Source organism: Erythrolamprus reginae, chromosome 3 (assembly GCF_031021105.1).
Source record: "Erythrolamprus reginae isolate rEryReg1 chromosome 3, rEryReg1.hap1, whole genome shotgun sequence".
NCBI classification, from domain to species: domain Eukaryota; kingdom Metazoa; phylum Chordata; class Lepidosauria; order Squamata; family Dipsadidae; genus Erythrolamprus; species Erythrolamprus reginae.
In genome coordinates this window covers 61,719,397-61,745,411 of record NC_091952.1, presented here as the reverse complement: position 1 = coordinate 61,745,411, position 26,015 = coordinate 61,719,397, and the positions used below count along the sequence as shown (strand labels likewise).

The 26,015-nt window shown below is 42.0% G+C and overlaps 1 protein-coding gene across 1 annotated transcript in view; it reads left to right on the top strand.

The window, feature by feature from the left end:
* The window catches only part of PLXNA2 (plexin A2), a 545,151-nt gene that overhangs the window by 51,549 nt on the left and 467,587 nt on the right, over positions 1 to 26,015 (top strand). The window contains exons 2-3 of the mRNA XM_070745594.1: positions 8,740 to 10,002; positions 12,071 to 12,253. Of these exons, the coding sequence (XP_070601695.1) occupies positions 8,785 to 10,002; positions 12,071 to 12,253 (1,401 nt within the window). The 5' untranslated portion in view covers positions 8,740 to 8,784. The remainder of the gene's footprint in view (positions 1 to 8,739; positions 10,003 to 12,070; positions 12,254 to 26,015) is intronic.

Here is a 26,015-nt window from a genome sequence, read left to right as displayed (position 1 = left end):
ATAGGATTCATCTTATTGCTGTTCAGGAATTTTAGAAATATAAGATTAGAGGGTTCATCCCCATGTACCCCAATACGTGGTAATTCAAAACTAGAAAAAGATAGTGACTTGATTATAGGAAAAGATAAAATATCACTTTTACTTCAGGCAAAAAAAAATACAGGTAGTTCTCAACATACAACAATTCATTTAGTGAGTTTTGAAATTACAATGGCACTGAAAAAAATGACATGACTCTTTAGAACAGTGTTTTTCAACCAGTGTGCCGTGAGACATGGTTAGGTGTGCCGCGAAGAAAGAAGCTCAGGTTCCGGTCTCGCAACTTTTTGCTGAGAGAGATAGTGAGAAAGAGAAAGAAAGCAAGAGAGAGAGAGAAAGAGAGTGAGAGAGAGAGAGAAAGCAAGAGAGAAAGAAAAGAGAGAGAAAGCAAAAGTGAGAGAGAAAGAAAGCAAGAGAGAGAGAGAGAAAGAGAGAGAAAGAAAGCAAGAGAGAAAGAAAGCAAGAGAGAGAAAAGGAGAGGAAGGGAGAGAGAGAGAGGAAAAAAATGAGCAAAAAGGGGAGGAAAAAAAGAGAAATGAGAAAATGATTGAGACAGAGAATGAGAGGAAAGAGAGAGAAACCAAAGAGAGAGAAGTGACTCTTGATTTAAAGCATATGATGAAAAGCGCCCAAAGAATAAGAGAAAACCCCCCAGCCCTCACCTGTTTTTGGAAATGGTTCAAGAGTGTGTATACACAAACACACCGGGGGGGGGGGAGAGACAGAGATGGAAAAAGAGAGGAGAGTGTCTTAGAGTGTCATTTTGTGTCATTTTGGTTGGTGGTGTGCTCCAGAATTTTGTAAAGGTAAAAAATGTGCTGCGGCTCAAAAAAGGTTGAAAATCGTTGCTTTAGAGATTCTCAGTCATCCAGGTTATGGTTATCCCAAATATGCTTTTTCAGGAGGCAACTGGGCTTTCTTGTTTTTTCCTTGAAGACACTTTGCTTCTCATCCAAGAAGCTTCTTCAGCTCTGACTTATGACTGTTTTTCATACTTACGATTGTTGCAACATGGTCCCACGGCCACATAATCAAAATCTGGATACTTCGAAATTGGCTTATATTTGCAATAGTTGCAGTATCCCTGGGTCATATGCAACCTTCTGACAAGCAAACTCAATGGGAAAGCCACATTCCACTTAACAACCATGTTACTAAATTTAACAGCTGCAGTGATTCACATAATAATTGTGGCAAGAAAGGTCACCAATGGGGCAAAACTCAATTAGCGAATGTCTCACTTCCCAAAATAAATTTTGGGCTTAATTGTGATTGTAAATCGAGGACTATCTGTAATAAATTGGAAAGTTATAATTACAAAGAAAACAATTAATCTACAACTATATTGGGTAAGAAGTGGTCTTCAGGATTCCGGTCATTCCATTGCAGTGCTTAAAATATTTACAGGCTTTCTGTTTTTGAAACAGGAGCAATTTTTTTTCCTGTTATAAAATTTGGAGTTTCTCCTTCCTGTAGATATTCCTTTCTTCTATATTCAGGTGCCATTGCATGGCATAACTGATGTCATCCAGTGCTGATAAATAGAAACATAGAAGACTGACGGCAGAAAAAGACCTCATGGTCCATCTAGTCTGCCCTTATACTATTTCCTGTATTTTATCTTAGGATGGATATATGTTTATCCCAGGCATGTTTAAATTCAGTTACTGTGTATTTACCAACCACGTCTGCTGGAAGTTTGTTCCAAGGATCTACTACTCTTTCAGTGAAATAATATTTCCTCACGTTGCTTTTGATCTTTCCCCCAACTAACTTCAGATTGTGTCCCCTTGTTCTTGTGTTCACTTTCCTATTAAAAACACTTCCCTCCTGAACCTTATTTAACCCTTTAACATATTTAAATGTTTCGATCATGTCCCCCCTTTTCCTTCTGTCCTCCAGACTATACAGATTGAGTTCATTAAGTCTTTCCTGATATGTTTTATGCTTAAGACCTTCCACCATTCTTGTAGCCCGTCTTTGGACCCGTTCAATTTTGTCAATATCTTTTTGTAGGTGAGGTCTCCAGAACTGAACACAGTATTCCAAATGTGGTCTCACCAGCGCTCTATATAAGGGGATCATAATCTCCTTCTTCCTGCTTGTTATACCTCTAGCTATGCAGCCAAGCATCCTACTTGCTTTTCCTACTGCCCGACCACACTGCTCACCCATTTTGAGACTGTCAGAAATCACTACCCCTAAATCCTTCTCTTCTGAAGTTTTTGCTAACACAGAACTGCCAATGCAATACTCAGATTGAGGATTCATTTTCCCCAAGTGCATTATTTTACATTTGGAAACATTAAAGTGCAGTTTCCATTGCTTTGACCATTTATCTAGTAAAGCTAAATCATTTACCATATTACAGACCCCTCCAGGAATATCAACCCTATTGCACACTTTAGAGTCATCGGCAAATAGGCAAACCTTCCCTACCAAACCTTCCCCTATGTCACTCACAAACATATTAAAAAGAATAGGACCCAGAACAGACCTTTGTGGCACACCGCTTGTAACCTGTCTCTGCTCAGAATACTCGCCATTAACAATAACTCTCTGATGTCTACGCTTCAGCCAGCTTGAAATCCACTGAACTATCCAGGGATTAAGTCCAATCTTCACTAATTTATCTATCAGCTCTTTATGTGGAACCGTATCAAAGGCTTTGCTGAAGTCCAGAGAGGCAATATCCACGACACCACCTTGATCCAACACCTTTGTGACATAGTCAAAGAAATCAATGAGATTAGTCTGACATGATTTGCCTTCAGTAAAGCCATGCTGATTTGGGTCCAATAAGTTATTGTTTTTTAGGTGCTGATTTATCCTCTTTTTGAGTAGAGTCTCCATCATTTTAACTATAACTGATGTCAAGCTAACTGGCCTGTAGTTACCAGGTTCTTCTCTACTGCCCTTCTTGTGAATAGGCACAACACTGGCCATTCTCCAATCCTCAGGAACATCTCCTGTTAACAGGGATTGGTTAAACAAATCAGTCAGGGGGGTAGCAATGACAGATCTGAGTTCTTTAAGATGATGGGGAGAATAATGATGGGGAGAATAATGAATATAATTTGTTTCCTCCTAAAAGATGTTGGGATGTAGGCTCATGTGATAGTGCTTAATTTCCTATTACAATATCATGATATATTAAGATACAGTGGTACCTCTACTTAATAACTTTTCTAGATAAGAACCGAGTGCTCAAGATTTTTTTTGCCTCTACTTAAGAACCATTTTCTACATAAGAACCCGAGCCCGGAAAAATTTCCCAGGAAATTTGAGAGCGGTATGAAGGCCTGGTCAGTTTTCTGCCATTCCCTCTTTAATCCCGGCCATCTCAGGCTTTTCTGGGCTGCCAGAGGAGCCTTTCGGTGGCGCTGAAGTAGGCTTAGGCAGTCCAGAGCCAATGGAGTGTTTTCCTTTGTCTGGGCGCTTCCAAGGAAATAAACCACTTCACTGTGGTGATTCCCTCGCACTGCCTCCCATACATCTGGTGCAAGGTTGCCTCCTGGAGCATCTGGCCGCGGAAAGGCAAAAGTGGGCACTCACCTCACCTTCTTCCTTCGGCAGTAACTGTCCTCCTCCTCTTCTTCTTCCTTCTCCTCCTCCCACCCAAATTCCGAGCTTTCATTTCTTTCCTAATGGGTTTGCACGCATTATTTGCTTTTACATTGATTCCTATGGGAAAAATTGTTTCTACTTAAGAACGTTTCTACTTAAGAACCTGGTCACAGAATGAATTAAGTTCTTAAGTAGAGGTACTACTGTATAATTATTGTATGAATGTATCTGTAGCTAAAATTAGTTTTCTGAATAGTTTTTATCCAAGAGCTATATTCGCACTTAACAATGAACTAAAGGATCACCATCTGTGAGCTGTTGGACAGTATTACTTGGTCTGTTTGTAGATGTTTGGGTGGTTCGGGGAGGGGAATTTGTGGTGGGTGGGGCATGTTTTTTATTGTTATGTGTGTTGGGACTTGTCATTAGGCATCATGTAAATTTTATTGTATGGATATACAATGACAATAAAGTATTTATTTATTTATTGTGACAACTAGAGTCCATCAGGAGTTGAGTGGCCTATAAATCCAATAAAACTTAAACTTGAATGGAACTTCCATTTACATCACTAAGATATATCTATGTGTCAGATACTGTCAATAAACTATAGTATTCTTTTCATGTGTTATGATTTGATCTAATGATCTAAGTTTGGCCCTGTTGAAAACAGAACATTGGATTAATGCTGGGATTACTTTCTCTCTGTTATAATGAATATTTAAGGAGATGAGAGCTTTTCATTCAGAGTTGGGGTAAACAGTGCTCCATTTGACACGTGGACCCTTAGCTCTATTTTCAAAGCATCTATATGACACTACCAAAATTGACTGCAAAATTATCAGTTTCACCTTGTGATTTCTCAGAAATTTTATACAAATGTAAGGAGGAAAGGAGAATTGCTATTGCATCAGTATAATAGCATCAACTTTCTACATCATTTGCATGCTATGTGCCTATCAACTACAGTATTATCTTTAGAAAAAGGTCACATTCACAGGGCAAGTATGGAAATGACTAGTCTTTGTAGAATCAGAAAACTGGAGTTAAAAGAAATATTGCAGTATGGTGATCTCCTTCACTGTTGACAGAATTTTCCTTCCTTTGATTTTCTGTTACATTTTCTCCACAAAATACAGTACATTCAACATATCAAGACTTTTGGGGAATTAGGAAAAAATTCATTATCTAGATTTTTTTGTCCTTGCATGTTTAGGGTACTTCTACAGCCTTGAGTTCTCCCAAGTCCCTTGCACAGTGATAATGCCCTTTTGGCTGCTTAATTATTCCCAGCAGAAATGTGCAAGCTAAAGAGAGAGAGAATTTTCTCAAAAATCCAGTGTAGTCCCCACTTGTGAAATGTAGCATACAAAACAATAGAGGCTGGTGACATAAATGTTCAGTACAGAAAATTGCAGTAATAAGAAATAGAACTGCTTTTGTTTTGATGAAATACCACCCATATCAAAGAATCTACTGGCTATGCTGGTAATTATCATAGAAAAACATTTATAATTTATGTTCATTTGATGACCATTCCATGAAGTAAAACTTAAATGCATGAAGTAAAACTTAAATGATCACAATGTAAACAAACACACCCTCCTCAATCTCCATCACCCACCCAGATGAGAATATATTGAAATCATCTTTTTAAAAGTACTTTTGTTAATGGGTATTCACATGATTAAGATAAAAGAAGTTCAGATTTCTCTTGGCTACTATTGTTCTGTAAATAATATTCTATAATTGCATTCCAAAGTGTTTCGGGTTAATGGCAACTTCTTGGAAGAAAAAAATGAGATTATGATGCATAAAACATTGCATCCCATTTTTCTTGTTTTTGTCATTTCCTTATATAGCTTGAGGAAAGGGGTGGATATTTATGGAAAACACACACACACATACACACCACACACAACCAGATGCACACAAAAATCTTGGAATAAATTCATATTCCAAAAGAGGGATTAAAAGGTTTTCTGATATAAATTAGCATTGTACAACCAATGTTTTTCTATTATTTTCCCAAGGAAATAATAGCCTTATGGTTTGTCATTCTGTTTAACATGGCTATTTTCAAAGTAGTAGAAAGGATTTAGAAGAGATTTAGCTGTAAGCCTTGTCACTCACCATGTTTAGGTCTTTAATTTAGCATAACAGGTATAATATTATATGAACATTTAATATCTGATTGGCAATTATACATTGTATTCCCTTTAGCCTAGATCAATCTCTTGGGAGTATATAGACAAATTGATTTGTTTTCTTCACAATAATATGGAGATAGTCATTACCTCTGTCAAATATTGATTAGGCCTAATTCTGCTTAGCTTTTTTGACAACAGCTAGATTCTGCTATCTGCTAAAAAAACAACCTGCTTTAAATACATAATTCCAGGAAATGCATATGCATTCATTTCTCAGTATCTGAGTGCACACATCTGGGCAATCTAATTTGAAAATTAGGTACCAGATTTGAAAATAAATCTGGAATGTAAATATAGAATGTAAATTTGGTATAATTATTATATCTGCAATAATTATAACATTTAACTGAGCCTTAAACTTTAAGTTATTAGAAATAGATATATTAAGTGCTAGATAGATTAGCATCAGAGCATGAAGATTGATGTCCATCACCACTAGACTGAGAATCACAGCTCTTTCTTATCTGTCTAAATAGCACTTGTTTTGCTTGCATCCTCCAAATGTTTTTGATATGAGGACTTCAGTGCAGCTGCTAAATTCAACTCTTACAATTCAGGGTTTTTTTTTTCCAGACAGGTATGACACCCAACTGAATGGTCACCCTACAGATAAAAAAAGAGGTGCAAATTAGTATTGAAAGAATCATACAGGACTTGTCACAGACTGCTGTGACAGCAAGAACAGAGTTTGCAGATAAGAGCAGAACATCTTAATAATATAAAACTTCCATATTTCAGTTTGATTTTTGAGACAGATGCCTGATTTATTCCCTTTTAACTCAAAATTCTGAAACGGGGAAGGAAAATACTTTAAGATCTCAAAATAATAACCACTAGGATCAGGTCATCTAGTAATTAGGTTGAAAGGATTCTTGCGCAACCCTGGAAATACTCTAGTATTTTTCTCACAATTTTTCTGGTACTGGATAAACCTGCTCTAGAGGAAGACTAATGCAATCCTGGCAGATTGTGACAAAGGTTAGATAACAATCACCCTGAGCACAAAAGTGGTGCAGGAAGAGGAATAAGAAGGAACGCTACTCTATATAAATACAGAGCAAACCCAACTGCCTTCTAGCAGTGAAAATGTTACTTAGGCAGGTAATGAAACATTTGCACAAAAACATCAGGAAGCTCAAAAGGCATCAAGGACTCTACAAAGAGATGTTGGGTTTCATCACTGTGTGTGAAATCTTTAGTGCTTCCTTTTACAGGGAAGGAATGTAGGGAAGGCAAAAGCTGTCTAATTCAATCTCAGCTGAAAAAGCCCAGGTAATAAGAAAAGAGAGATCCCTGGCACTTATCACTGCTACAAGTCAAGTTAAACATCTTTAGGCCAAAGAATAATTATGTAACTAGAACTCATCTAAGTAGCTTGTCTGAGATTGGCCAATGTATCATTTCTAACTATGTAGAGATTAACTAACTTTAAAAGTGGAAATTGAAAACTTCCTTTCTGAGACAAAATAACGCCAATTTTTTTTGGAAATAAAACCCCCACACAAACATTACCAAGAAACACCCCCGATTTGGTGGTGGGGTATGAATGTTTGTCTGGTGGTGGGCACAATTCACAAAACACTTGTTTTATGTTGTGTGAATCTTATATTGTAAAAAAAAAAAACATTAACAAGTGTTCTTAATCAACAATATTTTATCCCTCTCACTTTTATTGGAATAATAAAAAACAAGTATACTCTGAAGTTGTTCCAAAGTTCTGCTTGTACTTTTTACTGCTGCCATGTAAGAAGACTTATTATAGGCTATATAATGTAGCAGAAGCATTTTTTAATCTCAATCAGCGACCCTTTTCTAGATAGGTGCTTATTAATGAAAGCTGTACAATTTGCTTAATAGATTTTTAAATATTATGCAAAGAGTTTGTGTGTGAAATTTGAGAGTGACTGATGCATATTTGACCTGCCTATTAATATAGACCAGGGGTGTCAAATTGGATTTCTTAGAGGGCTGGATCAGCATTGTAGTTTTCTGCAGGCTGGCTAAGGTGGGAGGAAGGATACAATCTTCTGCAGCACTCTATCAGCCAAAAGGAGCATGGGGTGGGTGCATGGCCCTGTGTCTCATTTTCAGCCTGGATGGCCTCCTATAGCACTTTGTTGGCCAAAACAGAGTATGGGACCCAGGGAGTGGGGAGAGATGGGATCGATACCTCCTGCAGCACTTTGCCAGCCAAATCAGGGCACAGGGGAATGTGTGACACACACACATACTCCCGTGTCTCATTTTGGCTGGCACAAGTCTCCAAGAGGTTGTTCAGGCCAAAAATGGAGCGTGGGGGAGACATCATCCCCATACCCAATTTTAGCTGCTAGAGGTACTGTGGGATGGTCCTTTTCTATTTCAAGACCATCCCCAAGGGCCAGATTTAAGCACCCCTGATATAGACTATGCTAGCACCCTATGGACTGGCCAATCACTGATAATGCAGGTGCAGCCTGAGGCTTCAGATTTTCTGTGCATTTGAATGCTGTATATAAAGCAGAATTACTGCGGATAGTTGGGCTAGATTTACTTTTGATGTCTTTCTCTTTAATTAAATTGTAATCCATCTGGGAGGGAAAATCTTCTTGTAACTAGGGGAAAAGGCATATCTGCCCCATTTGTGTTTTAGATCTGCTGCTTAGGTAGGTGAATGTGTAAAACATTTTTGTTTTTAAAATCATGGCTCAGATCATATAATTACGATAAGCAGTTAAATTGTGTAATAATTAATACACAGAGGCAGAACAGAGCACTAAAGCTTGTACTACTTGCTCAAATGGGAAGGTCACTTATGGATTTAGAGCAGTCTTTGTTTTATTTCAAAGAGTCTTTAATGGAAATGTCTGTTTCAATTGTAATTCTGAGATGAGATCCATCTAATCTTTTGTTCTGGTATTGTTCTTTTTCTTCCTTTCTGTAGAAACATGTAAAGAAGGCTGCTGTGGCTAGAGGAGTTTTGAGATAAATGCTCCCTTTCTTCCTTGCTCTTCTCCACAGGATGGAACAGAGAAAGCTCTGGCCTCGGACATGGGACTCCGATGGCTGGTCAGTGGCCCTGGTGTTTCTTTTCTTAGCCTTTTCACAGAACATTAACAGCACTCCTATGTATAATACGTTTCATCCTGAGAACCGTGACTGGACTTTCAATCACTTGACAGTCCATCGGACGACGGGGGCAGTCTATGTGGGAGCCATCAATCGGGTTTACAAACTGTCTGGAAACTTGACTGTCTTGGTAGATCACAAGACGGGCCCCGAGGAAGACAACAAGTCCTGCTACCCACCACTTATTGTGCAACCCTGTACTGAAATCCTGACGCTGACGAACAATGTTAACAAGCTCCTGATCATTGATTACTCAGAAAATAGGCTGCTGGCCTGTGGGAGTCTCTATCAAGGCGTCTGTAAATTGCTGCGCCTGGATGACCTCTTCATCTTAGTAGAACCATCCCACAAGAAAGAACACTATCTTTCCAGCGTCAACAAGACTGGCACTATGTATGGAGTTATAGTTCGTTCCGAGGGAGAAGACGGGAAGCTGTTCATTGGCACAGCAGTGGATGGTAAGCAGGATTACTTCCCCACCCTCTCTAGCCGAAAGCTGCCTCGTGACCCAGAATCCTCAGCTATGTTGGATTATGAGCTTCACAGTGATTTTGTTTCATCACTAATCAAAATCCCTTCAGATACATTGGCCTTAGTCTCTCACTTTGATATCTTCTATATCTATGGATTTGCCAGTGGGAATTTTGTTTATTTTCTGACTGTCCAGCCAGAGACACCTGAAGGTGTGTCTATCAATTCAGCCAGTGACCTCTTCTACACATCTCGGATTGTGCGTCTCTGCAAGGATGACCCTAAATTCCATTCCTATGTTTCTCTGCCCTTTGGTTGTGTCAAAGGTGATGTGGAATACCGACTACTTCAGGCAGCTTACCTTTCTAAGCCAGGGGAGGTACTTGCCAGATCCCTGAACATCACTGCCGAGGATGATGTCCTTTTTGCCATTTTTTCCAAGGGACAAAAACAGTATCACCATCCCCCTGATGACTCTGCTCTTTGCATTTTTCCCATCCGTGCAATCAATACCCAAATTAAGGAACGGCTACAATCTTGCTACCAGGGGGAAGGCAACTTGGAACTCAACTGGCTACTAGGGAAAGATGTCCAATGTACCAAGGCGGTAAGAATGATTACTGTATTTTAAATAGGGTTACTTTGAGGAAGATGTGGGGAATATGAGATATTCTTTCCCCCTAGGCCTCTACAATTTATGCATGGTATGTCTGTATGTATGTCTGGTTTTATAATAAGGGTTTTTTAGTTGTTTTAGTACAGTCATACCTCGTCTTACGAACCTAATTGGTTCCAGGGGGAGGTTCGTAAGACGAAAGGTTTGTAAGACGAAACATTGTTTCCCATAGGAAACAATGTAAAGTCAATTAATCCGTGCAACCAAAAAAAAAAACCCCGCAAAAAAACCGCTGCCGCCCGGCTGTCACTTTTTAAAACAGCCTGGGGGCTTCTCAGCGACCTCCCAAACGCCGAACGCCAAACCCGAACTTCCGGGTTCGGCGTTCGGGAGGCCGCCGAGAAGCCTCCAGGCTGTTTTAAAAGGTGACAGCCGGGCGGTGGGGCTTCCCAGCACCACCCCGAACCCCGAACCCGGAAGTACGGCAAAAGTTTGGGGTTCGGGGGGTGCTGGGAAGCCCCCCAGCCCGGCGGTCACCTTTTAAAACAGCCACGCGGCTTCCCAGCTGTCTCCAAACGCCGAACGCGGAAGTTCGGGTTTGGCGTTCGGCTTCGGGAGACAGCTGGGAAGCCGCGCGGCTGTTTTAAAAGGTCACAGCCGGGCTGGGGGGCTTCCCAGCACCCCCCCGAACCCTGAACTTTTGCCGAACTTCTGGGTTCGGGGTTCGGGGGGGTGCTGGGAAGCCCCCCAGCCCGGCTGTGACCTTTTAAAACAGCCGCGCGGCTTCCCAGCTGTCTCCCGAAGCCGAATGCCAAACCCGAACTTCCGCGTTCGGCGTTCGGAGACAGCTGGGAAGCCGCGCGGCTGTTTTAAAAGGTCACAGCCGGGCTGGGGGGCTTTCCAGCACCCCCCGAACCCCGAACCCGGAAGTTCGGCAAAAGTTTGGGGTTCGGGGGGGTGCTGGGAAGCCCCCCAGCCCGGCTGTGACCTTTTAAAACAGCCGCGCGGCTTCCCAGCTGTCTCCCGAAGCCGAACGCCAAACCCGAACTTCCGCGTTCGGCGTTCGGAGACAGCTGGGAAGCCACACGGCTGTTTTAAAAGGTCACAGCCGGGCTGGGGGGCTTCCCAGCAACCTCCTGAACCGAACCCGGGGTTCAGAAAAATTTTGCCTCTTCTTACGAATTTTTTTCGAGTTACGAACCGGCGTTCGGGAGGCTGCTGGGAAGCCCCGCCGCCCGGCTGTCACCTTTTAAAACAGCCGCGCGGCTTCCCAGCTGTCTCCCGAACGCCGGTTCGTAACTCGAAAAAAGTTTGTAAGAAGAGGCAAAATTTTTCTGAACCCCGGGTTCGTATCACGAGTTGTTCGTAAGACGAGGGGTTCATATCTTGAGGTATCACTGTATTGGATTGCTACATGCTGTTTTTACCACTGTTGTTAGCCGCCCCGAGTCCACAGAGAGGGGCGGCATACAAATCAAATAAAATAAATAAATAAATAAATAAATAAATAAATAAATAAATAAATAAATAAATAAATAAATAAATAAATAAATAAATAAATAAATAAATAAATAAATAAATAAATATTAGCAGTATCACAGTTGGAAATTGTAGGGTTTAAGTATTTGCTTCCTGGCCAAAGGTTTGAGGAGATCTTCTGAAAGAGAAGCCAGATTTAAGCGTTAGTTCACTTAAATTACGGTAGTTAGTTTTTAATTTATCTCAGTTTTAGTTTTTAATTTGTCTTTTTATATCAGTCAGGCCTACTTTTAACATCCTACTAATAATCAACTTATATTTTGGGGAGAATTATTGAAAAGAAATAGGAAATATATTAATTATATTGCTTTACCAGACTGTACTTAACTATAATTATATTCAAGATAAAAACTAGTGAGATTCAGAGAGTGCTTATGGTGAACTGAAAACTGATAATTAATTTCTTCACAATGTTATAGAAAGAGGTTATTTCACCAAATGACTTGCACAGGCCTATTTCTTACCAATTTTCAGAAGGCCAGCATTCATTCCTAATGCAGATTTTTTTGAAAACTTTCAGCCAGTTCCAATAGATGACAACTTCTGTGGATTGGACATTAATCAGCCACTGGGAGGCTCTATACCAGTAGAAGGGGTGACGCTGTATACATCCAGTCGTGATCGGATGACTTCTGTTACATCATATGTCTACAATGGCTACAGTGTGGTGTTTGTGGGTACCAAAAGTGGCAAGTTAAAGAAGGTAAGAGAGCTATTTACTTTAGACATTTCATTTCTCTACGAGTATTGATAGTGAAAGGTGTTACAAAGTTTTATTTTGCATATTTTCAGCCAATATTCAGTTCATCTATTTATGTAATAGATTTTTATCCTGACTTTATTTTTGCTGAACTCAAGATGGCATGCATACAAGTGCTCTTGTTTCTTATATCTCATACAATTAGTATAATGTAAAATGGATTGGGCTGAGAGAGACTTACTGGCTCAAAGTCACCCAGGTGGCTTTTCTGCCTAAATATATATTTATATGTTGCTTTAGAACAGCTTTTTTCAACTTTTTATTCTGGAAAAATCTTTAAAATTATTTTGGGCCCAGAAATCTCTAAATAAATTGCAAAAACTTAACAAAACATTTTACTTATAACCTGTTCAATCCAAGTTTGAAATATTTATTGTTGTTAACAACAATGAAGTGATAAGCATAAAAATTGCAACTGAATTGCAGCATAAAAATTTCCAACTATTGTGAGTGTTAACACTCTAAGGCACATAAATTCTATTTTGTTTTTCTGTCACAATCTCTCATGAAACTCTTACTAAATTCCAGTTAAGAAAGGCTGTTCTATGAAAAAGAAAAGTTAGAATTTTGTTATTATTTATTGGTTTGCAAAAAGGTCTCAGAAAACTGAGAACTCAGAATATGTTTTGAGCATTTGGTCATGCAATGAGTTTCTAACCTTACTTTAATTTCGAATTATCTGAGGAATGTTTGATTTTCAAATACCTCTTTTCTTATACAATCATATCTCTAGTGAACTCTGATTTCCCTGGCTACTTTTGCTTCCCCAAATCATAAAGAACCATGGATTATTTTATGATCAGGAAGCAAGGGCAGCCAAGGAGAATGAAGAGTGTTGCAGAGGTACCAGTGTGTAAATTAAAAGCAGCAAAAACAGACATCAAAAGCCTAAGGTGTATAAGAATTAAATATTCAAATTATTGTGGGTTTTTTTTTAAATTATAAAATACTCCTGGGTTAATCTGAGTCAACATTCCTGCTTCATTTGCTAAATAGTCACTTTATTGTTATATTTTTAAAAGACAAGTTTCTTTTAATACAAACAAGATGTAAATTTGATTCTCTTTCTGCTCTGGGGCACATGATTTTTCAGGGCTACCCCAATTATTTGCACTTATTCTTTTGCATACATGCTGTTACAACATCACCATTACTATTCCTACAGTTATGTTAGGATGTCTAAGCATTTCTGGGTTGAAAGGCTGTGTGTGTATACACTAAATATTCTATGAAACTGGAGAAACATTTTCAGTATTAAAATCACATTTTCTTTTCCACATTTTCAGTATTAAAATCACATTTGAATGCTTTTATCCTATTATCTGGAAGATATTATATCTTTAAGGCACTTTTGTTTATGCTTAGTCACATTTTTTGTACAGTATGGATAGAGTAATTAATTTCTTCTGACTTATCATCTGCTGATGTCTCTTAAAATCTGGAAACATGCATTCTTGATTTCACATTTCTTTTTAGCAGTGGATATCCTAATTATGACAGCAATCTCCTTTTAATACTTAAGAGGAATACATGAATGAATATTGGTAATGGTAGCCTTTTAAAAATATGTAGTGTAATTCAGGCATTGCTACTTTACAAGCTAATCTTTCTCTTCACCATTCTGCACTTTCTATGGACTTTATCCTCTGACTAACTGGCCCCTTAGATAAAATTCCTTATAGCCTTTGTTGTAAAAACAGGGTACTTGCCCAAAGGGCATTTTTCATTTTTCTGTTTTTAAACAAAGGGTTCTTTTTTTGTGAAACTTAGGAAGCAAAGAAGTAATTCATTGTGGCTTTTTCTTCACGGTAAAGCAGTAAAGCTCTGTGGTAAATTTGATGCTCATATAAATTTAAACTTTCCGTTCCAACAGCTTTAGTTTGGAAATTGGTCATTTCAATCAGTTATGGACATAATCTCATTGCTGAGTGATACCATTTCCCATTTGGCTGTTGAAAATGAATTGTGATACACCATCATGGTGTAAATCGCTCCAAACTAGACTGCAGAAAATACGATTTCAGCAATAGAGTGGTCAACACCTGGATTTCACTACCAGACTCTTCCCCCAATCCCAAAATCTTCAACCTTACATTATCTACAATAGACCTCTCCTCTTTTCTAACAGGTCTGTAAGGGGCGTGCATAAGTGCACCTTTGTGCCTACCGTTCCTATCCTAATGTCTTTTTTATCTTTTCTATCTCCACTTTATACTTATATTATGTTAAACATACTACAATACAATACTATATTCATATGACAAAATAAATAAATAAATAAATAAAAATAAAATCATAAGTCGTGATAATATTCTCTTAGGAGTAGAGGAAAGAATAGGACAGTGATTTTCAGCTTTGTTTGCCTTCCAATGCAGTCTCCATGCATCTAAAAATCTGTTCTGGAGTTTTGGATAAAGTTTTAAAAATTCAGATAATCATTGTGCAGCGGCAAAGGAACACAAAAACCTCTGAACTCTTTGCTTCTATCTAGAGGTCATATGGATTTTTGCAGCTCAAATATGGTAGTGGAGGAGTTGCAGAACACGAGGTGAAAAAAGAAGTTACAGAAGGAAGTACGATCAAATGTAATGAATTAACTAATGAATGTAATGTAATTTGTTACATTAACTAACATAATGAATCTTAACTAAGGAATTAGGCATGTTATGGCTGAATTCACAGGGCATGCTAGGTCATCATTTGTTTGGCTGTGATTTGTTTCGCTGTGATTTCTTAAATAAGCAATAATTGGCTGAACTCAAACATTATGTTAAAGCAAAAGCCCTGATTTTCAAACCACAAATTTACATTTATATGACATGTTGGAACAAAATTGAGAAAACCTCATTATGGCTGTGCGATTTTAATTCTGCCAACAGGATTGCTTTCCAGTTATAACTGTAATTCATATGACAACACATGCAGGTTTTAGTCTAGGAAAACAGTTCTGCTCATTTTTCACCACCTTCCCAATAAAATCAAGTGATACTAGACTAAAAGTTCATGAGTTGGTGCATGGGATGAATCCCAGATTGCATAATATATATATATTATGTCGGATCACCCTGGTATATTTTAAGGAACGTCACAGCTCCTTTTTTGCCTCTAGGCCCAACCCAGGACCACTACAAGGCAGTTAATATATTTTATAGCCGACAACTATATTCTGTATGTGTTAAATGTTTTTAGCTGGAATTTTAAAATTAAGGGAGACTAGGATGGCCTTGTTCTGGCCTCATCAGCTAGCCACACCCTTTCCTTTACTGGGATTCGATTTGGTGAACTCTGCCTTGTAAAGCAGAGAACTAGCAGTTAGAGCTATCAGATCAGAACCCTTCCAGCTCTGTACCAGGGAGGGGGTATATGTTTTTTTATGTCGGATCACCCTGGTATATTTTAAGGAACGTCACAGCTCCTTTTTTCCATGCTGTATGGGACCATCCTAGTCTCCCTTAATTTTAAAATTCCAGCTAAAAACATTTAACATATATATATATATATATATATATATATATATGTCACATGTTTAAGCTGAATTTGAAAATTAAGGGAGACTAGGATAGATCTATTTCGGCCTTATTTTGGCCTCATCAGCTAGCCATACCCACTGGGACTTGAACCTGCAACCTTTGCCTTGTAAGGCAGATAATTATCCTCTAGGCTACAGTATCCAATCCCTTCAGCTCTGTACCAGGGAAGGGTTACATTTTGTGTCGAATCACCCTGGTATATTGAAGGAACATCACAGCTCCTTTTTTGCCTCTCGGCCCAACCCAGGGCCATTTACAAGGCAGTTAATTTTATTGATAGCCGACAATATATATATATATGAGACAATAAATTCAATACAATGGCAAACTTCAGTCTCGAGAGACTATAGCAGTGATGGCAAACCTTTTTTTCCTTGGGTGCCGAAAGAGCATGCGGGCATGCTATCGTACATGTGCGAGTGTCCACACTATAATTCAGTGCCTAGGGCAAAAGCAGCTTCTGCCACCATCACCCCGGAGGCCCTCTGGAGGCCGGAAACAGCCTGTTTCCCAACTTCTGGTGGCCCCCACAGTCTTGTGTTTTGCCCTCCCTAGGCTCCAAAGCTTTCCATGGAGCTAGGGTAGGATAAAAATGCCTTTCCCCATCCCCGGGAGGATCTCTGGAAGCCAAAAACACCCTCTCAGAGCCTCTGAGCGAGCCAAAAATCAGATGGCCAGCACACACATGCATATTGGAGCTCAATAGTATGTGGTATCAGTGTATATGTGGGTGTACTTAGGCTACTGCAGTTTCAGCTGGTAAGTCTATACTTTAAAATGCACTTAAAGAGAGTAGTTTGTATGTGGATTTTGGTAATTTAATGTTCCAAGGGAAAATTTGTTCTATTAATTATGTAGGATTACTAAAGGACTGCTCATTTTGGGATGGTTTAATCCCTGATGGCATTTTTATAGTGGAAACTTTTTAAACAGATGCATTTTTGATGCAAGGTCTATTTATAGGAATTAGGCTGCTGTTGCTGTCATTACAAAGTCACATAGGGTCATCAAATTTGGGTTAAAAAACTTCAATTCCCCCAATTCCTCTTGCCAGTTCAGGTCCACCCATCTTAAAGTTACTGAGATTGAGAAATACTGTTCTAGAGTACTATATAAAAAGATGGAATGCCTGTTAATGCCTGTAACATTCAAGAAGTGAGGAAATATTTGTTGGGAATTAGAACAAATTCTAAAATTCTAAAAAAATATGAACAAAAGTATAAATTTTTAAAAAACCTATCTGTCTGTCATCCATCCATCCATCCATCCATCCATCCATCCATCCATCCATCCATCCATCCATCTATCTATCTATCTATCTATCTATCTATCTATCTATCTATCTATCTAGTATTAACCAGGCGGGAGTTGCAGCCCCCACTGCTCCCGGTGCGTGGTGCGCACAGCTTTGGGTCTCTGGTGTGCACACACATGAGTCCTGGTGAGATTTTGCTTCTGCACATGCACAGGTAGCAGAATCTCATGAAGCAAAATATCGGTGGGATGCATGCACGCCAGAGTCTGGAAGCTGCCCGTGCAACTCCAATTTTACTACTGGTGTGGCATCCTCAGCCATACCATTAGGAACCCGATAATGGTGTTAACCAGAATTATTAGAAGTAGAGGCCCTCAGCAGTCAGGATTCAGGCCCGGCTACAGCATGGAAACTGCTTTGGTTGCGCTGATGGATTATCTCTGGTGGGCAATTGGCTCTTTTTTTGCAAAAACAACTCCCAACCTCCAGGAGCATTCTGCAGATCTCCCAAACTCTCTGTGCACTCCATTTTTGGAAAAAATGGGGGGGGGGAAATGGACCTTTCTTGCAAAAATTGGCATTTTTGCCTTGCCCCAACCCCCAGGCGCACACTGCATGCCCTGTTTTTTGCAAAAAATGGGGCACACAGTGGTTTTGGGATGCTTGCAGAATGTTCCTGGGGGCCAAGGACAACAAAATGTTTTTTCTTACTTGCCTTTTTGAAATCTTGGTGCATCTTATACACTGGCGTGTCTTATAGTCGAAAATATATGGTAAAATAGGCGTTGATTGCTTACCTGAACGCCTCTTCTCGTACGGTGAGCGGGTACAGCAGTCACATGGGTTGCTCATGTCCAATCCGGTGGAACTGAGCCTAGTGTTAAAAAAGCTTGCTGGATCCGCCCCTTCCCCAGAATTCGCGAATCCGTAGACTAGGCTCAGATGTGAAGCTCTTTAGTGTTCAACTCTCATTGTTAGAGGAAAGAAAGGTTATAGAAAGGTATAGAAGACACATACAAGGGCGGGAAGTGACTGCTGTACCCGCTCACCGTACGAGAAGAGGCGTTCAGGTAAGCAATCAACGCCTATTCTCCGTACTGAAGGAGCGGGTCCAGCAGTCACATGGGACATACCCAATAGATTGGTCCCTAGGGTGGGATTAAATTGCTATCGTGAGAGATAACGGATTGGAGTACCCTTCTGCCGAAGGCAGCGTCCGCTGAGGCGTAAGAGTCAATCTTGTAATGCCTGATGAAGGAATTTGGCGAGGCCCAAGTGGCTGCTTTGCAGACCTCCTCCAACGGGGCTTGAGTCGCCCAAGCGGCCGAAGTGGCTGCACTCCTGGTGGAATGCGATGTGATGTTCTTTGGAACTGAGAGGGAGGCCGACTCGTAGGCCTTAGAGATAGTCCCTCTGATCCAACGGCCTATCACTGTTGAAGACACTTTGGCACCCATGACTCTGGGGTGATAGGCTATAAAAAGTGCTTCCGACCTCCGAAAGGGTCCTGTGCGTTGGATATAGATCCTCAGCGCTCTAATGAGATCCAGGGTGTGCCATCTAATTGCCAAGGGATGGTCCCGTTGGAGACAGAAAGAAGGTAAGACAATATCCTGGGTTCTGTGGAACATGGAACTGACCTTGGGTAAGAAGGTGGGGTCCAGTCGTAAGACTACCTTGTCCTGATGGAATTGGCAGAGGTCCTGCCTGATTGAAAGGGCAGCCAACTCCGAAATGCGTCGGGCAGAGGTAATTGCCACCAGGAATGCTACCTTAAAGGATAGGTACCTGAGGGACGCAGATTTTAGGGGTTCGTAGGGTGCCTGCGTGAGGGAATGGAGAACCCGTGGCAAATCCCAGGATGGATATCTGTGGACCTTGGAAGGTCTGAGGTTGGCTATACCCTTGAGGAATTCCTGAACTTCTGGAAAGGAACAGAGAGGCTGTCTGCGGGGCCCTGCTAGAACAGAGGAAATGGCCGCCAGATGACGACGGAGAGTACTGGTGGAAAGGCCTTGATGGAAACCTTGCATAAGGAAGGAAATGATCCTGTGTATGGGAATGCACAGGGGAGAGAGACCCTCCTGTAGGCACCACTGGTGAAACTTGGACCATGTATGGTCGTAGATTCGATTGGTCGAACCTCTTCTGGCCTTTAAGATGACCTCCACTGTGTCGGGGTCGTGGCCACGCAGATCTAAGTCTCTCCTGATAACAGCCAGGCGGTGAGGTGGAACCACTCCGGGTCTGGATGGAATGAGGCCCCCTGCCGTAGCATATCCCCCGAAACGGGGAGTCGCCAGGGGTCCTGGACGGACAGCTGTTGGAGATCCGCGAACCAGGGCCGGCGGGGCCAATGAGGGGCGATTAGGATTACTCGGGCCCTCTCGATGAGGACCTTGTGAATCACGTCCGGAAGAATTGGAATTGGAGGGAATGCATACAGGAGTTCTGGGGGCCAGGGGCTCCTGAGGGCATTGGTTGCTTCTGCTCCCGGGGATGGGAACCTGGAAAAGAATCGAGGGAGTTGGGCATTCGCTTCGGTCGCAAAGAGATCCAGCACTGGTAGGCCGAATCTGAGGCTGATTTGATGGAACAGGTCTTGATGTAGATTCCACTCTCCTGGATCTATCGTTGCTCGAGAGAGCCAATCCGCCTGGACGTTGAGGCTCCCCGAGATGTGATCGGCTAGGAGCGACTGAAGGTGTTTTTCTGCCCAAAGGCCTAACTTGAGGGCTCCCTCATGAGAGCCTTGGATCTCGTGCCCCCCTGTCTGCAGATGTGGCTTTTTGTGGCTATGTTGTCGGTGAGTATGAGAACGTGCCGGTTGGGGATGCGAGGCTTGAACTGTTTTAGAGCCAGGGAGACGGCTCTTAACTCTAGCCAATTGATTGGCCTGGAAGCTTCCTCCGGTGACCACGTGCCCTGGGCTATCATCCCCTGGGCATGGGCGCCCCATCCTGATAGGCTGGCATCTGTGGTGATGACGAATTGGTCCGGGGACCTGAAAGGGGATCCTTTGTCCATGGCCGAAGACATCCACCACCTGAGAGATCTGCGAACCATCGATGGAATGGCAATGCGACGACTTGAGTTGCTGAGCCCCGATCTCTGAAAGGGTAATAGAAGCCACTGTAGTTCCCTGGCATGGAGACGAGCCCAGGGAATGATGCCTATGCACGACACCATTTTACCCAGAAGGGAGGACAAGGTGACTATGGAGACTGATTGCAGGGGTAAAATGTGAGAAATCAACTCCCCTATATTATGTTTCCTCTCAGGAGAGAGGAAAACTTGGGATGATTCTGAATCAATGATAGATCCCAGATGCAATATGGAAGTAGAAGGCTGAAGGTGGCTTTTATCAAAGTTAATAGAAAAGCCATGGGTCTGTAAAACTGACATGGTGACAGAAAGGTTTACCCTTACTTCCTCTAGAGAATTTCCATGAACTAAAATGTCATCTAAATAACATAAAATGTGGATGGGCTTGGCCCGGATATAGGCCGCCAAGGACCCCAAAAGCTTTGTGAAGACTCTAGGGGCCGAGGAGAGACCAAATGGCATAGCCCTATACTGGAAATGTCTGCCCTGGAAGGAGAAACGTAAGAATTTTCTGTGGCATTTGGCAATGGGGATATGGAGATAGGCCTCAGTGAGGTCTAAGGAAGCCATGAAGTCCCCCGGATGGATAGCTGCTAAAATAGATGAGAGGGAATGCATCTTGAACTTTCTATATTTGATGAATAAATTCAGTCTTTTGAGGTCCAAGACAGCTCTCCAACCTCCGGAGGTCTTAGGGACCATAAAGAGGATGGAGTAAAAACCCCGGCCTCTCTGACCGGAGGGGACCGGCTGGATGGCTCTAATGGATAATAAATGGGAGATGGCTTCCTCCATCCGGGAATGAGCAGAGGGAGAACTGGGAGAAGGGCAGGAAATAAAACGTTTGGGGGGGGGAGAAATAAACTCTAAAAGGAGACCTTTTTGAACTGTATCAATGACCCAGGGGTCCTTGGAAGATTGGCGCCAGCTAGAGGAGAAGTAGGCCAGGCGCCCCCCTATGGGGACCGAAGGGGAATTACCATCTGGGCTTTTTAGAAGCCCTGTTAGAGGACGCTCCTCTCTGGTAGCGGTATCCCTTACCCCTGGGGTTCCTACCTTGGGAACGAAAACGAGGGGAGTACTGACCTGGATTCCTCTGGTAAGTGGGCGCCTGATCTTGTTGGCGCCCCGGATGACGAAAGGACTGCGTTTTAGTGGTCTTTTTGGTAGTCGGGCCCAATACTTTTTTCTTGTCCGTGGTTTCAGTTAGGAGTGGGTCTAGGAGATCTCCAAATAGGAGGTCGCGTTTTAATGGACCTAAGGCTAACTGCCACTTCTGACGTACTCCTGCCTGCCATGGGCGAAGCCATAGGAGTCTTCTGGCCGTGGTGGAGGCCGCAATGGACTTGGCTGCGAATCTGGTGGATTGCAGTGTGGCATCAGCCACGTATTGGGCGGCCGCAAATACCTTGTTGAAGTCCTGTTGACCTCTTAAGTCATCGGGAGGAATATGTTGTTGAAGTTGACGAAGCCATAGGAGCATGGCTCTAGAAAAAAAGGAAGCAGATGCGGAGCTTTTAATAGCTCAGGAATCTGCGGTGAACCCTCTCTTGAGCATCTGTTCAATCCTCTTGTCCTCTGGACGAAGAACCTCTTCTGCTTCGCCTGGAACTGCAGCCGCAGAGTGTAGGGTTTTTACCGGTTCATCAGGCTTAGGGCAGGATAAGAGATCCTCATAAGAGGGGGATAATTTATACAATCTTTTGTCTTTGGTGGTGGGGTTAAGCCCTGATGCTGGAAACTCCTACTGTTTAAGCAAAGCATCTTTAAACAATTTTGGCATAGGGATTACCTCGTTATCCTCTTGTTCCTCTGTGAAGTAGGGTAAGTTCTCCTCCGGAGGGTCAGTGGAAGTAGTGGCCTGCTTCTCTTGTGCCGCTAGCCCTGTGGAAACTCTAGCCTTGAGAAGGAGAGATTTGAACAATTGAGAGGGAAAAATAGTAACTGGAGAAGGAACCTTGATTTGGGATTCCTCATCGTCCGAGAGGCCTTGACATGGATCCTCATCCTCTTCCATATCCTGATCATAATCATCCTGAGAAGAATCTGATTCTTCCTGAATAGGAGCTCTGACTGTTGAAGGAGAATTCGAGGGACGGAGGGGACGAGGAGGAGGAAAAGGTAAAGAGGGCACATTGATGGCAGAGAGCTTGGCATCAATGGCCTTGGACAACACAGAGAAAATGGATTGGAACTCTGGAGGGAGGCTAGAAATATTAGCAGGAGTGACAGAAGAATCTCTGATGGCCTGAGAGGATCCTGGCTGGGAAGATTCTTCAACGATATCTGGTTCCTCTGGACCTAAGCCCCATAGATTAGGTTGGGGTCTGTCTAGGTTTGGCTCATCCAGAGATAACACAGTGACACCAGAGAGAGGCAAGATAGGAGCCTCTGGGGGGTCAAGACTGCTGAGCACTTGGGCCTGCACTTTCAAGTGTTTAGCAGATTTATCATGAATTTTTTGTAGGGCTTGGTCCCTTCTCTTCTCAGCCTTGGTGGTTCTGGTCAAGGGGCGGGCTATGGCAGAAGAGGGGGCCAAGGCCTGGGGGATACTGGTTATCTCATCACCTGTAGGCCTGGCCTCTCTGGGACCCTGAGTGGTGCCTCTCTTGGGAAAGGAAGCCATAGTCTGACAATTTACAGAAGACAAGGCTAGAGCCAAAAGAAATCTGATTTATAAGGGGGAGAAGAATTCCAAGCTTTCCCAAGAGGAGTGGGATCTTGCTCCTAGGCCTCGGAGCTGCTGCGACTTGAGAGCAATCTGGGCAAACCCAGAGTTCGTGTTCCCAAATACAGCGTGGCCAGCCTCCCTAAACTTCAATTAAAGTAACCAAGGCACCCTGGTTGGAGGTCTGGCCGGTGGAGAATTAAGCCTGAGCGTCTCAAAACCCACTGCAAAGATCCGGGCGGTGGACTGAAGCACCAACGGCCGGCAGGAGGCCAACACGAGGTACTAAATTACAGGGCGCGAAGGCCTTCACGCCAAAAATGAAACCGTTCCGTAAAAGTTTTAAAAGAAAACGGCCGGCTAAGTCCAGGAGACTGAGAGGGAAGCGTCTCACACCGCGGGAGGTAAAGCCCTTGAAGATAATAAATAGACTTGTCTAATGACCTCCAGGCCGGAGGATTGTAAATAACCCAAAACGGCAGCAGGAATAGCCAGCGGCGAGAGGAGCCGCGGAAGGCTAAACCGCTACTTCTCCCCTGAGAGAAAAGCCAAGCCGCCGATGGCTGGCGTTAATTAGCAAGTCTCGAAATTCAATAGAAAGGATTTCTTACTGTTTGGAAGGATAGAATCGAAGGGAAGGTGTTAGTGATGAACGAGCTATTTCACATATACTCCGCTGGATGCGAGAACTGAGCGAATTCTGGGGAAGGGGCGGATCCAGCAAGCTTTTTTAACACTAGGCTCAGTTCCACCGGATTGGACATGAGCAACCCATGTGACTGCTGGACCCGCTCCTTCAGTACGGAGAATCATGTTTTTCAAAGCAGGAATTAAGCAACCCATTGTGAGGAATCTGGGCAGGGGGCAGGGGGACTTGGCTCTCACTAACCAGTGACTCTGATTGAAATTGCCAATTTTCTCATCTCCACATTTTAGTTGTGGGAAGAAACTCTGAGTTTTGCGGAAATTTCCAGAAATAGCACAAATGTGCCATTCAAATAAGGGTAAATTCATTTAAAAATGAAGATATTGAGTTGGGCCAATGATTTCTCCATGTAAAAGAATTGCAGTACTTACAGATTTTTAAGAATTTGCCAGTCTTAAAACGTTATGGTATACAAATGACGTGTAAAATCTAAACACACTTTTAAGAATTATTACTTGATATCCAGTCTGAGCCAATAAGAGTTCAGATCTGGCTACAGTGATTGCCAGAATAATCCATTAGCTATGGTCTTCTGCTGAATGGGTTCCCTCCTCCTCTTTTTGCCCTATGGGAATTTTCTTGCTGAAAAGGATTTGGAAAGCTGATTCTGACCATATCATTTTTTAAATATAGCTCTGTGTCTTTGGAGGATTCATCACTAGGAACATTGCATTCCTAGGGCAATATGTGACTTCCTCTTAATCGATTAGTCAGTTTCTGTGAAATCCTCATTACTAATCTATTTATTTTTCTCTATTAGCGTCTATATTGCAAAAACATCTAACTGTGGCTGAAAAAACAGCAGAGCTTCCCTAGTGTAGGCTCTGTATATCATATCCTGATAAATGGTGTATCTGCATAAATTTAACCGCAAAACATTTCATCTTAAAGCTAATTGTTTTTATATGTTGTAAGCCACCCTGAATCCTTTTTGAGGGGTGGCATATAAATCAATCGAACAAACAAACAAACAAATAAATAAATATCTAAATAAATCCATCCATCCATCCATCCATCCTGGTAAAAATAGCCTCAATATTGGAAGAAAATAAATAAATATTAAAAATTCATTATTGATACCAACAGCGCTTTAGGTACACCATACTGCCCCGAGTCTCCGGAGAGGGGCGGCATACAAGTCTATAAATTATTATTAATATTACTGTATTGGGATTTACTGTGTTTAAGCTGAATGCATGTGAGGAAAAGAAGAATGAAGATGAAAGTTTAATTCTGAAACCTAAAAATTAATAAATTTACCATTTCATCCAACTTACTTTGTTTCATTCTCAAGGAAAGTAGACTTAGTTCTTGTTGGTGTTTCATTGAAACTTTTGTGGAGTTGCCACATCTGACAAATAGGGTCCTGCTCCTTATAAATGTGGGGTTTCCTATCATCCCACATTTTCCCATAATGTCTTCTTTGTTTTATTCTCTTTCCTACCCAGCCACCTCCTTTAACAAAAGAAGCTTAGAATCCTGGACCTCTGGTGAATATAATGGATCACTTTCGTGGATAATTCCTTTTTGTGTCCATACCACCTCCAATATTTTATAGAAAGGGTTAAGGTTTTCCATGTAAAAAAATCATTTAGGATGATTTATTTTTGGAATAAAAGCAAACTGACAATATTTAACTTCCTGGCTTTGGTGAGCACAGTTTTCTAGTAGGAAAGCACAGCTTAAGATGAAAGAACAAACAAAGGGTACTGAAAACTCTGTGCTTGTTTATGAAACTAGCATTTGGTCATTGTGATTCAAGCCTGATTCTTTCAGAGATGTAGAAAAACTTTAGTTCTGCTACCAATTGCAAGGAGGCGTGCCATTGCATGTATATGAGAGAGTTGTGGGGTGATATTCAGTGCTGTGTTCTCTGTGGCTATGAAACCCCTCCCCATCTTTTCTCCAGCAACGTGCCAGTGTGCCAGTCACAGCTATAACTGACTCTGGAAAAAAAGGGGATTCTGTCTGCTCTAAAAAAGCCAAAGCTTAATGCTGCTTCCACCATAATGAGATTGGCGAGTTTCCCAGATTCCTGCTAGTGAGCTTGCTGTTTGTTTTGTTATTTTATGAGCCCCAGCGGGTCAAGTGAAATGGGTTTTTGGAACCTGGGCAAGGCCAGTGGTGGCAGTTTATTTACAGTTTACAACCCACCTATTGGAGACCTTTATTTTTGTGACAAGTTTAGGGACTGTTGGATACTCCAGCTAAACTTTATCCATGTCAAATCACAGACTACTTGGTTCTCCTAAAGCAGGGGTCTCCAACCGCCGGTCCGCGGACCGGGACCGGGCCGTTGGGGGTTTTCAGCCGGTCCGCGGCACCAGGGCCCCCTCGGCCTTTCCGCGCTGCCCACCGCCCGCCCGATTTGCCCCCTCTGCTCCTCTGCCACCTCCTGCCTTTCACCGCAGCTCCTCCCGCACCCGGAACGCACGCCCTGC